We start from the raw sequence: 12725 nt of genomic DNA, 5'->3' as shown, positions 1-12725 counted from the left end.
AAGCGGCGCGGGCGGAAGCGGCAGCGGGCGGAAGGGACGCAGGTGAGCGGCGGGACCGGCACCGGGAGCAGGACCGGACCGGGAGCGGGCCCGCGGGTGGCGGGGGGGTCCCGCGGGGTGCGGCCGGGCCGGGCCGCTGCTGCGGGGCAGGGTCGGTGCGCGTCCGGGTCTCCTGCAGGGGAAGGTGGGGCTCCTGCCGCGGGGCTGGGGGACCCTGCCCACGGGACGCCCGGGAAGGGGGAAGGTCGGGGAGCTGGAATGCTGCGTGAGGGAGTGGAGCGGGTGTGTGTGTCTGCCGGGGGAGGCTCCTCCTCGTCCCCTGTACCTGACAGACCTGCTGAAGGAGCTGGAGAAGCTTCAGGCCCCCTGAGCATGCGGGTGTTGGAGGTGCTTGGAGGTGCTGCTTCCACCGCAGCCATGTGACCGTTCCCACCCGGCTCTCGGCTCGGCCTGGAGACACGCCTCAGCTTTTTCAAACAATAAACCTTAAATGATTGCAGTGCTCACGATCTCTCGTTGTTTAAAGAATAAAATCCTGTAAAACTCTGGGCTTCTTGCCTTGGCTGAGGAAGCAACACATGCTCCCGCGCTTGCTGGAGAGCCTCCAGCTCCTGGTCCCCTCCTGCGTGGCTGGCCCAGAGAGGGAGGGGGCTCCTGCAGCCAGCAGCATCCTGAACTCCTGGTAATAAGCACAGATGTGGGAGATCCAGATGAGCCAGGCAGCCTTTCACCTTGAGAACTGGCCACTACAAAGGCCAGAGAACTGCGGGCGATCTGTTGCGTTCCTTCTTGCCACTCAGTCTTTCCACACAGGTTTGTTTGTGGAGCACAGAAACGATGCTGTGGAAAGGAGCTGCTTAACCTCCCACGATGCCCTTTTCTGACTTTGTCCTAGCCCTAAAGGACAACCCATACTTCGGGGCTGGGTTCGGCCTCGTCGGGGTGGGCACGGTCCTGGCAGTGGCTCGTAAAGGGGCCCAATTTGGGCTGGTGGCTTTCAGGCGCCACTACATGATCACCTTGGAGGTGCCCAGCAAGGATAAGAGCTACCAGTGGCTGCTGAACTGGGTGTCCCATCACGCCAAGCACACGCAGCACCTCAGCGTGGAGACGTCGTACCTGCAGCATGAGAGCGGGCGTGTCAGCACCAAGTTTGACTTTGTCCCTAGTGTCGGGAACCATTTCATCTGGTAAGGGGGGCAGGGGAAACCAGTGTGGGGATTGAGCCTCACTTTGGCAGCTTGGGGGGCCTGTGGAGGGACTGGAGAGGATCCTGCCTCCTCCCTGGATCTGGGTAGGGCAGGAAATAGCAAGAAGAGCCTGTACTCAGCAGTGTGATTTCTTTACCTGAGATGAATGTTCTTGATTGGTGAGCCAGGCTGGGCGCAACTGGGTGGTGCTGGATCCCTGCACCCCAACCCTGTCTTCCCACCCAGGTATCGCAGGAAGTGGATTCGCATTGAGCGCAGCCGGGAGACACAGGTGATTGACCTGAACACAGGGACCCCCTGGGAGTCTGTCACCTTCACTGCGCTGGGCACCGACCGGGAGATCTTCTTCAATATCCTCCAGGAAGGTCTGTGAGGGAACTGCGTGGGGTCCTGCTGGGAACAGCCTACTCCCTGGAGATGCCTAGGGCTTCACGGGAGATCCTCTTCCCTGGCAGCTGTCCTTTCTGCCTCTCTCCTCAGCCCGGGAGCTGGCGCTGCAGCAACAGGAGGGGAAGACGCTCATGTACACGGCTGTGGGAGCAGAGTGGCGGCAGTTCGGCTTCCCCCGCCGCCGCCGCCCTCTCAGCTCTGTGGTGCTGGAGAAGGGCGTGTCGGAGAGGCTGGTTCAGGATGTGAAGGAGTTCATCAACAATTCCAAGTGGTACAGTGACAGAGGCAAGGTCCTGGTGTGGTGTCCTCTGTACCATGTGGGGTGGGGCAGGATGCTTGTGGTTCTCTCTGGAGTCAGCTGTGGAGAGATTTTTCCTTGCTGCTCACCTTCCCTTGGTGTATCCTCTGTGTGTGCTCAGTCAGCAAAGCCCTGTGGCTCTGGGGGAAGGGACCTCCAAGCAATCCAGCTAGTTATCCCTAAAGAACACTGTCTTCCTAGGAATCCCCTACCGAAGAGGCTACCTGCTGTACGGTCCTCCTGGCTGTGGGAAAAGCAGCTTCATGTGAGTGTTGTCAGCTGGTTAACAGCAGTTTTCACACCAGCAGCCTGCTCTGGGGCACAGCAGTCTCGGATGGAAAGGTGTGAATGAGTTTGGGTTTGGAAACAGGAGTGGGCTGTGCCTCATGGGTGGTACCTGGTGTTTTGCTGGTGCTGTGACAGGTCAGGGTGATGAGCCCTTTGTGCCCTTGCTTTGTACAATGCTGCGCAGCAGGCTGAGCAGGGGCTCCTGCACCCCCCTCAGATCTGATCCCTCCTGGGAAAAGACACTTCTGCCCTCGCCCCTGCTGCTGTCTGGGGAGATCTGGTTCTTCTTCAACTCTGTGTTTTCCTACTGTGATTCACCCCTGTGGTTTGTGTCCTTTCCAGCACAGCCCTGGCCGGGGAGCTGGAGTACAGTATCTGCCTGCTGAGCCTTAGTGACCACAGCCTCTCTGACGACCGCCTCAACCACCTCCTGAGCGTGGCACCGCAGCAGAGCATTATCCTGCTGGAAGATGTGGACGCTGCCTTCATCAGCCGGGACCTGGCTGCTGAGAGTGAGCACTGCCCCCATTCCTGGGCCAGCAACTGGAGGGATGTTTGCCAGCTGTACGGGGGAAATGTTTGGACTCTGGGCTGCTCTGCTACACCAGCAGAGACCAGGAGTGGGCATCTCTAATGGCCTCAAGGACCTCTCTAGGCTATAAAGGAAAATTTGGGTCCTTTATCCTCAGGCAAAGATCCTTCTCCTGCCTAGCTATTTTCAGTATGAGGGAGAAGGTGGCTTTCCCTCTCGTTCTCTGTTTGGGTTCCCATGGGTGCATGTGGGCAGGGGTGGTTATTGTGCTACCAGCCAGGCAGAAGGTCAGCCTTGGAGCAGGGAGGGAGTGGGGAACTTGGTGTAAGGTGATGGGAAGGTGGCCTGCAAGCCTGCGCAGGGTCAGTGGCCGGTGGCTGTGATCTCAGACTCCGCTGTTCCTAGACCCGGCCGCGTACCAAGGGATGGGGCGCCTGACCTTCAGCGGCCTCCTCAATGCACTGGACGGTGTGGCCTCCACAGAGGCCAGGATTGTCTTCATGACCACCAACTATGTGGACAGGTCAGAGCTGCCCCCTGGGAAGGAATAGGGTGGGTGGCACAGGAGAACCTTGCCCCCTTTTGTTGGGCTTTATGGAGGGCTCTTTGAATCCTCCAGCAGGGAGACTGGTGCTTCAGGTTTTCCAAATCCTCCTTTTGGATGCAAATTCCTCGATTGCTAAGCAGGATTCCTTTTGCTGGAGCCTCAGATGCTTCCTTGCTGATCAGAATATGGTTATTCCCTTCAGGAGTGGTACCAGCTTCCTGCCCATGGGGAGCTGCAGGTTTTGGGATTGTGGCCATGCTGTGAGTGAAACACTGGCCCCACGTGTAGCCCACTGGGTTGGTGGGATGCAGCCTGGGCTTGCAGCACCTGGTCAGCCACTGCACCATGGCAGGCTTGGCTCACTCTAGACCAAGCTATCATAGGGGGTTGTTCAGAGGTTGCTTATGGGACAGAGATGGGCAGAACTGTTTCACAGGACTTGTTTGTCCTTGTCCAGAGCCAGCCCTTCCCCAGCTCTCTCCTTTCTTTTGGGTTGATTTCCCCCCTCAGTATCCCCAGGGAGGAACCTGTTCCAGCCCTTTACCATCTCACAGTTCATGGCACTTTGCAGACAGGATGTGGGCTGTGCTAGTGTGGATGGGGACTTCCTGCAGGACCCACCCTGTAGAGATGCTTTGGTCAGGTTTTCCAGGCTCCCCTGTTCTCTTGACAGGTTGGACCCAGCCCTGGTGCGTCCTGGCCGTGTGGATCTCAAGCAGTACGTGGGCCATTGCTCCCACTGGCAGCTTTCCTGCATGTTCCAGCGCTTCTATCCCGAGCAGCCCCCGGCTGCAGCCGAGCGGTTTGCGGAGCAGGCGCTGGCCGTCTCCAAACAGATCAGTGCTGCCCAGGTGCAGGGCCACTTCATGCTCTACAAGATGGACCCTGAAGGAGCCATTTCAAACATAAGCTCTATCCTGCTGTGACCCAGGGCCAGCTACACTGAGAGGATTGGGACAAAGACATGACCATCCCAGAGATGCCATGAAGCTGCCCAGATGCACAGGCCAGGTGTCTGTTCACCTCTACCCCTCCAATGCCTTGTTTTGGAGAGTCAGAGCTGCCAGCCTTGCAGCAGGGAGAGGGAAATCAGCTCTTGCTGCTCCCCAGATTTGTGTGCTACTGCACCAGCCCTGCTCACCTGCGTGTGCCTCATGTTGGGATTTCTGTAAGCTGCCAAGGCTCCTGGGTATAAATCCTCTTCCTTGTGGGTCAGCCTGGGGGTTTCTTTGGGGCAGGACATCGGGGTGCTACACTGCTAAAAGCTGCTGGTTTTTTAAAGGACAGCGTTCTCACTGGTTTGTGAATATCCTCTGTGAAGTGCACAATATGGCTCTTGTCTCTCTGGTCCCTTTTTGTGATAGTTGCCCCACTTATCCAGCTGCTGGTCCAGACTCCTCCTGACCAGAGCCTGGCACAGCCAGTATTGCAAATCCAGAGTGTTTCAGAACAAAAGCTGTTCTAAGAGACTGGTTGTCCCTCAGGCTTCAGGCTGGTGCCACTGTTCCTGCCCTGATGAGCTGTGATGCCAAGCTGCAGATCCGCTTGGATATCATTCCTTGGTGGGCATGACTGTCCCTCCTGCCAGAGATGTGGGGCCGTGGAGATACGTGAGGGCAGACGAGAGGCTTAGGTCAGTTAGAGAGTATCTTCCCAAGAGCTTTCCCCTCCCAGTCCCTCTTTCAGAATCTTTTAAATCAGTTTCCCCTGAGCCAGTCCTGTGTTCATGTGTTCAGTTTTGGGGGGCTGCATCACCTTAGCGGGGCTGTGGGAGCTGGTTCCAGGCCAAACTCAAACTGCTCAGCCCTCCTCTTGGCTCTGCCCTCTGGGGGCACAGTCAAGAGCACATGGAAATACAAAGGGGCCCAAGCAATAGCACCTGGATGGATTTTGGTGCAAACAGGTGCTGCTTTGGTGCAAGCTCAGACTTACACAGATGTGTCTGTGAGTGAAGGGTTAGTCCTGTGGGCACAGTGGAGGGGGTGGCTCCTGGAGCAGGATGCTGCTGTTGGCATCTCAAACCCTGTGTTTGGCCATCTTATAGAGGCTGGGCGCCCAGATCCAACCCTCTTCCCTCAAAGCTGAGGGTCAAAACTGGCCAGTGAGTGGCTGGCAAATGTCTCACAGCTGTTGGGGAAGATGGGGGTGGTGAGGGGGAGCCTGAAGGGCCTGATGCCACCACACGAGAGCACAGGCAACATCAAATCACACTGCTTGCTTTTAATAGTGTTAATGCTACACACGCTGCCGGTGCCTTTCTGCCCAGCCTGGGGCTTTTGCCAGTTAAAGGCCTCACAACAGCCTTGTGAGGTAGGTGAGTGACACAGGCGGACACCAACCAAGGGGACCCAGGTCAGGGTGCAGGCTCCATTCCTCCCCTTTGACCTGGAGGTTTGGTTTGTTTAGCCCAAACTCATTTCAACACACTGTTGAAAAATGCCCTCTGCTCCAGGCTGACAGCAGTGAGTCACAGAGGGCCCATCCTAAATTTTCCAGGAAAAAAGCCCTTCCCTCTAATACATCTGGCATTTGATCGAAGTTGACCAAATCGTCACTCCATGGCTGAATTCCCTTACTCCAAACATGGCACAGCAGCTTCCCTGCTGAGAGTAAGCCTTGCTCACCAGAGGAAGCCAACAAGGAGCTTCAGCTGCTATGAGGGGCAAAGATCTTCCGTGTTTCTTTCAGGACACAATCACAGCAGTTTCACAAGTAAAGCAGGAGGCAGCAGACAAGCACCAATGTCAGGTAAAATTTACACCTTTTCACCCAAGTGCAGGAAGGCTGTTCCAGAAACCAGCTGAACAAGGACAGAGAGAGCACTGAAGTAAAATTAGGGCTGTCTTCAGGAAGGAAGAGCTCAGCCCTTCTCCTCAGCAGGGCACAACATCTGGCTCTCAGATTACCAAGCCTAGGACAGGTAGTGTGGGCTCAGACCAAGGAGGGAGAAAAAAAGTCATGCTTTTAGAGCATTAGGGTTGAAAATAGGTCAGTGTTAGAAATTTAAGCACGGAAGGTTCTTGGGCAGCAGGTCAAACCAACCCCTTCAGGTCAAGGCCAGGTATAGAGTAAGCAGGGCAGTAGGTAAGGAGGATCCAGACAAGAGAGAGGTTTATGCACCCTTCACGTGCCAAAGATCAGTTGGGCAGATGTGTGTGCTGCCAAATGCCTTCCTGGTACATACAGCCTTTGGTTTCTTTGGAACCTTGGGGATCTTGCATGAAATTCTGACAAGTCCAGTGTGGCACTGCTATTTTTGCACTCAGGAGGAAGACAGTAACAACATATGTGTGGCCAAAAAAGAGATGGGGTGGGGGACAAGGCACAAACAAGTGTGAAGAAATCAGTACTGTCCAGGTGAGGCAGAGCTCTTACAGTGAGCCAGGCAAAGCAGGGAGCCCTCCTGCCATACAGAAGTGCCACAGAAGGTCTCTGCCCTGGCCCTGGTTGTAGGGAGCAGGGAGGGGAGTGAAAAATACCAGGGATCAACACCTTTGCTCCAAACAGCAATGAACAGGAGCAAGAGGGCAGAGAAAACAAAGGGAGTAGGCTCTGGAGAAGACCCAATGAATTAATTTAATAGCATCCCACTTCAGAGACTTGGGATTGCCCTTCACGGCTCTGGAGTGAGACACCATTTAAATCTGTGAAGCAGCAGCAGATGAAACTGCACCAAGTTAGTTTAAACAGCAAAAATCCTCATTTTGAAATAAGAACAGCTCGAAGATGAAAGGAGGGTAGCAGTATCTAAAGTACTGGGGCATGTCTTCAGGTTGTTGGAAGTGCCAAGACAGCCTGGCCTTAGAGGGGGATTCCAACAGATATACATTGCAAAGCAGAGTGCTTTGAGAGACAGGCTTCCTGGGGAAGTGGGAGACAAGCTGAAGCTGCAGCCACCAGACAGCCCTGACCTGCCAATGTGTTAACTTAAGCTTAACTTGGATCTCCTGGCTGGGACTGGGAAGTGTCCTGCATACAAAGGACTTTCCTGGCCAAGCCCATCAGCTGAACATCAGCCAGGGCTGCAGGAGAAGCCATGTTGTCTCCAAGGGACAGGGACAACAGCTGAGAAGGTGCTCTGAGAAGGAAAGGAGGACAGAGTAAGCTGAGCTGAGGTCCAGGCTGCTGCCCTGGCACAGCCTCATCACTTGGCACCACCATGGCTCCACGGGGACACAGGCTTCCAGGGAAGATCTTGCCGCACCTCTGTCTCTGCCATGGCACCATGCTCAGTCCACTTGCTCTGTAGGTGTGCACGTTTCTTGGCAGCTCACATATAGGGATGATGGCTGCAGGTCTCCATTTAAGGCTACCTCTGTCCGCTAGATCCTCTGAGATCAAGGCTGATATGATCTGTCAAGATTCTGCTTCTCCAATGCTGGTGAGAGCCAGCTGCTCATGCCAGGATGCTTCACTCTCCTCATCCCTGGTGACACTGCCTAGGTACGTCCCATGTGCCATCTGCCTCCTCCCTTCCAAGGGATATGGTGTCTGCTTGCTACTGTTTCACCAGAGCCTTCACTGTTCTCCCCAGAAATAGCCCTTCCTTCCCACAGCCCAGCCCCTCATCATTCCTGCTAGGAGCCACTCTCCTTCTCAAGATGGGCTTCTCGATGTCCACTGGGCCTGAACACCCCTCGCCCTCTTGGTGCTCTGGGGTAGGAACCATGCTCCTGAACTCTGGATCTTTCCCACCTCCCACAATCCCAGGGCCTGTGGTGACCCTGCCAGCTGGGAGCTGCTCTGTGGTCACTGTGGTTGAATGTCAGGTTCTCCTTTTTCTTGCCCCGGGCCTCAGCCCCCTTCTCTGCACTCCATCTCTCCACATCACGGTGCTCCTCTTTCAAGTCCACAGCCTCCATTACTGGTGAGGGATCTTCAGGGCACAAATCCTTTCTTTCAGCCAAGGGAGCAGCCCTGCTTCTACTGTGAGGCTTTGGAAACTCCTGACTGTGCCTTCCAGCAGGTCTCCGCTCTGGTCTCTGGCTGAAGCCTCTGGGCCCCCTGGAGCCATGGAGTGGATGACAGGCTTCTTCTCCCGGTTCCTGCAAGCCACTGCATGGCTGCCTGCCCTGGCCTCTGGGGCCTTGCCTCTCCCCTCTGTGCTTCTCCCTCTTGCTCGGTTGCTCCCTGGGCACAGCAGGCCTCTCAGGCCGCCCAGGTTCTGCCCTGGCCTCCGATGCCCCAGCTGGCTCTGGAATCGAGGCTTGGCCGGGTGGCTGGGGCCTGTCTGCAGCATCTGCACTTACCGGCAGCTGAGAGGCAGCAGCTGCTTGGCCTGGATCCGCAACAGCTGGAGGCTGAAAGAAAGAGGCCACCTGTGAAGAAAAGGACAGGGGTGTCCCGCAGCAGATGACAGCGCTCGGTCCTGCAGCCCAGGGCCCCCTCAGCAGATCTCTGCCCCCAGTGCCATACCGCCTGGAGGCTGATGAAAAAGCGGTTCCTCTCTGCTTCGGGGTCGATGATACCCCCCTTTTCTTGTTGTCTCTTGAAAATTAGGCGCAGTTCTTCCTGGTGCTGCAGCATCTTGGCATCTGGCCTGTACGGCTCCTGAGCAGCAGAAAACAAGGCAGGGTAAGGGCTCTCTCCACACCTGGCAGGGTAGGAGCTACTCCCCAAACCCTCCTTTGATTGCACAGTGCCAGGCACCTGCTTCCCTTTGCCACACTGCTAGGCCTACAGATGCACGGAAAATCCCTGGACAGAGGCAGAGCAACCCAGTGCAGACCCACTGTTCCTGCAGTGACTGCCTTGGGATGTCCTGCTGGGATGTCCCACCTGTGGGGTGGGATGCAGAGCAGCTACCATCAGGTCACTCTCCTGACCTGATTATATCCCAGTGAGTGCAGAGACATGTCCCATGGTAGAATCACCTCTCCCCCAGCACATCTGCTCAACTCAGGGCTATACAACTGAGCCTTCTCTCTGTGAGCTGCCCTTTGGATGGGACATCTGGGAGGACCTGAGAGTGTGCATTTGTTCATCTGTTACAGTGTCCCAGTTGAAGCTACACAGTGGGGGGGGCACAGCTGGGAAGGTGAGCCCCCATCTCTTACCATAGGGTGCTGTGGGGGTGGTGCTGCCTTCAGAGCAGAGAGATCATAGACCAGGGTCTCCCGGCAGACAGGGCACTGCACACCAACTTCCTGTGGGGAGGCAAAAGGTGATAGCAAACCCTGTCTGTGACTCAGCTCATGCACTGCCCAATAAACCCACCCTGGAAGTGGAACAGGGTGGTCTTCTTCACTCTTCTGACAGGGTAGGGAAGCCCAGGGGAATTCCAGAAATGTGAAAGCAGCCTGGGTCTCAATGACTGCTCTGGAAGGAGTCTCCACATGATGCACACTAGGATTTGTGCTCCAGCAGCTGGCTGCTGTGCAAACCACCCATCAGCACCTATGGCTTCAGTCCTCCTCAGCCTAGGATCTATTTTTCTCTGCTTTAAAGTGGAGCATGTCATCTGCTCAGCTGCACTGTTTGCTCTGCAGCTGAAAACTGTTCCAACATCTGCTCAGGCAGATTTTATCATCCCAGAATGCAGGTAATTGTGTTTACCCTGCTGCAAACCACTGCAGTTCAAGGACTAGGGAAGGAGCTCTCTTTTCTAAGTCCCAGAAGTCCAGAAGTCCAAAAATGCAACTCCCCTGCCCCCTCCCACAGCATGCACTAACCCAGAGATCCAGTAAATCAACATCTTTGGCTGGAAAGGGACCATGGAGATCACTTGGTCTAATCCCTGCTCTGATTCTCAGCACAGGCACGACACTGACTGTGCTGCCAGGTCACACCGGCCCTCATTCCATGTCCCAAAGAGGGTGATACAGATGTCACGAAGGGTCTGTGCAGGGGCCAGAGGAGGGGGCCCATGGCCTGGTACCTGTTTGGGGGATGGTGAAAGGTGTTGATCTCTCTCCTCCTGCTGCATGAGGATCTCCTCCTCCATGTGCTGGGCATAGCGGGCCAAACAGTGGGAGTGGAAATAGTGGTAGCACTGGGTCTTTGTGAAGGCTTCTCTCTCCTGTCAAAAAGGGCAGCTTTGAAGGATTTCTTAGCACAGGGTTGTGTAGCCTCCCCAGCTGAGGTGGAGGTGGATTTTCACTTCCATGTCAGTGGTGGCAATGGGAAACTAGTGCTGGCTAGAGCCACCTAACATCTTCTGCTGAGCTTCATCTCCACTTCCTCAGCAATTACTGGGGTGCTGCTCCTTGTTTCAAGTGTTAGAAACACTCCTAATGTCAAGATGCAAAGTTTTTGTGACTGATTTCTCTGTGTGTGTTCCTGTGTAAGCAGCAATCTTCCCACCTGATGTGTTCTCCTTCTTAGGCAGACTTTCCTTGCAACCCAGACAAGACCAGCTCCCAGCCCCCACAGACCTCAGTATCCATCACACATGGTTCCAGTCCCTCCTGACCACCTGTGTGCTGAACTCCAGGTGAGGTACGACTTATACAGGGAAGCTGAATACACCAGCAACTATCCTCAGACCCTACCCACTTCTCTGGAGATCCTCTGGCATCTCTTGCTGCCCCTGTGCCGTTTCTGCAGATGATTATTTCAGGCCGATGGGGAGAGTGGCATGTATCACGAAGGCCCACGTGCAGTCGGATCACCCAGAGATCAGGGTAGGGGGCTGCTGGGGCACACCCTGGCTCCAGGCTGATATCCCAACCCCAGGTTCCCCATTCTCTTGCCTCACTTCCCAGACAGCTTGCAGGGCCAGGAGAGACATGCCTACCTGGAATCCATAAAGGCAGATCACACACTGTCCATGAGGAATGTTGTTGTCAGTGAGAATCTCCTTCCCCTTCTGTGGGAGCATTAAAGCAAACATTTTACTCACTGGCTTGCCCATGTGTTCAGGGCTCTCCCACCCCTCGGGCAGTCAGGGACCAGTCTGTGGTTGGTAACCCTCAACCTGCCCCATCTCTCACCTCAATCAGTTCATAGAGCACCTCTGTCCCCAGCCTGGCTTCAGCAACACTTCTGAGGGTCTGGGATATCCTACAGCAAAGCAGCAGAAATGCTTAACACAAATTTAGCTACACCTTTTCACTGTCCCACATACCTGCCATCCCGTTATGGTGACACGAGGAACAAACAGAGCACTGGCCTTCAGGCTTTGCCTGGAACACAGGATGGGCATAAGTGCACACACACATTCCTGTGCTACCCTGGCTCCCACAAGTTGGTGCACAGGAAGCCTTAGTCCTGACAGGACTTGCAGGAGTAGGTTTGCTGACAGCCTCAGCTTGAGCTTGGTTTTGGTGAATCCCAGGCTTTATTCATCTGATGGCAGTCCTTGAGCAGGTGTGGTGGGAGCCACTGGCCACACATTCCACTGCACCAGTGACTGAAGCACAAAGGCAACAACAGGCTGCCTGAGTCAGTCCCACCTCTGTCAGAGCACGACTGGCAGCTTCCAAGGCCCCGGGGATTCAGATTACATTTCAGGGGGATCACAGAACAACAACCACAGGGTGGACCCCTCGGTGTCAAATTCGGGACCAGTGGCTCCCATGAGAGTTAGGACAAAGAGATTTAGGGACCTGTATCCATCCGTTAACCAGACACGGGAAGTCATGTGATTTAATCAACGGTTTTCCACAAGTTTTGCTTCCTGGATCTCTGGAGGAAAGGATTGCCCTCTCCCTGCCCTCCTGGCACTCACTTTTGAATTTGCTCATCTGACAGGCCCCGCGGGTTCCTGATGGAGATCTCCGGAGTTTTATTAGGATACTAGGAGAAAAAAAGAGAAACGTCCAAAGCACAACAGGAAAGGTGGAGAGGCCCTGGGCGGGGCGGAGCAGGGGCGTGGGGCGCGGGCAGCCTACCTGCGGGGGCACGGAGAGCACCAGGGTGAAGCGGACGTACTGGGAGTCCTGGTCCTCGGCCGTGGCGGGGTGCAGGGTGATGCTGACCTCCCAGGGCTCCCACCTGGAGGAGGGGCAGGCCGGGGTGAGCGGGGCGGCGCGGGGCCGGGCCGGGCCGGGCATGTGGGACGCGGGACGTACCTGCCGCGGCCCCGCGCCACCCGCAGCTCCTCCAGGTAGATGGACTCCAGAACCTCCAGCTCCGGCAGCAGCGCCCTGCAGGGACCGAGGGTGCAGGGGTCAGACGGCTCCCCTGGCCGGGGGGTGCGGACCGCGGGGCCCGGGGAGGGTGCGGGGGTGTTACCAGTCCGCCGCCTCCTCCCCGGCCGCCGCCATCGCCGCGCTCGCCCGGAAGCGGAAGCGCGGAGCGCGTTGCCAAGCGACGGCGCGGCGGCTGCGGGAGCGGGGCGGGAGCGGAGTGGGGCTGGGCCCGGCCCGGCCCGTTCCTGCTGCGGGAAATCCGTGGGATCCGTCCAACCCCGGGGGTGCGGCGGGGGCATCGGCCGGGGCTCGGGGCTTGTCCTGCCCTGGAGCCGGTGGGCAGGGATAGAGCCTGGCGTGGGGGGGGGACGGCGATACCCGCCCAGGG

General features: G+C 56.4%; 2 protein-coding genes across 3 annotated transcripts; one reads left to right on the top strand and one right to left on the bottom strand.

Moving 5' to 3' along the window:
• Window positions 1-19: 19 nt before the first annotated feature.
• Window positions 20-4600, top strand: LOC126652692 (mitochondrial chaperone BCS1). The gene is made up of 8 exons (XM_050339727.1): window positions 20-42; window positions 814-1190; window positions 1437-1576; window positions 1692-1886; window positions 2101-2164; window positions 2530-2699; window positions 3125-3242; window positions 3940-4600. The coding sequence occupies exons 2-8, from the start codon at window positions 871-873 to the stop codon at window positions 4190-4192; spliced, it is 1260 nt and encodes a 419-aa protein (XP_050195684.1). The 5' UTR covers window positions 20-42; window positions 814-870; the 3' UTR covers window positions 4193-4600.
• An 866-nt stretch (window positions 4601-5466) lies between these two features.
• Window positions 5467-12479, bottom strand: RNF25 (ring finger protein 25). Of its 2 annotated transcripts, none has more exons than XM_050340254.1 (10): window positions 12441-12479; window positions 12278-12352; window positions 12098-12200; window positions 11935-12002; window positions 11198-11267; window positions 11002-11073; window positions 10144-10284; window positions 9323-9412; window positions 8682-8816; window positions 5467-8584 (listed from the first exon to the last, which is right to left on the bottom strand). In XM_050340254.1, exons 1-10 carry the CDS (start codon window positions 12470-12472, stop codon window positions 7844-7846), a joined length of 1527 nt encoding a protein of 508 aa, XP_050196211.1. In that variant the 5' UTR covers window positions 12473-12479; the 3' UTR covers window positions 5467-7843. The 2 variants fall into 2 exon arrangements, with proteins under 2 accessions (XP_050196211.1, XP_050196212.1); XM_050340255.1 differs by having other exon boundaries at window positions 5467-8566.
• Window positions 12480-12725: the final 246 nt, after the last annotated feature.

The sequence above is a fragment of the Myiozetetes cayanensis genome, unplaced genomic scaffold (assembly GCF_022539395.1).
Source record: "Myiozetetes cayanensis isolate MyiCay16 unplaced genomic scaffold, myiCay2020 scf9, whole genome shotgun sequence".
Taxonomy (NCBI): Eukaryota; Metazoa; Chordata; class Aves; order Passeriformes; family Tyrannidae; genus Myiozetetes; species Myiozetetes cayanensis.
The sequence above is the reverse complement of the archived record's forward strand: the minus strand, read 5'-3'. Positions and strand labels throughout refer to the sequence as shown.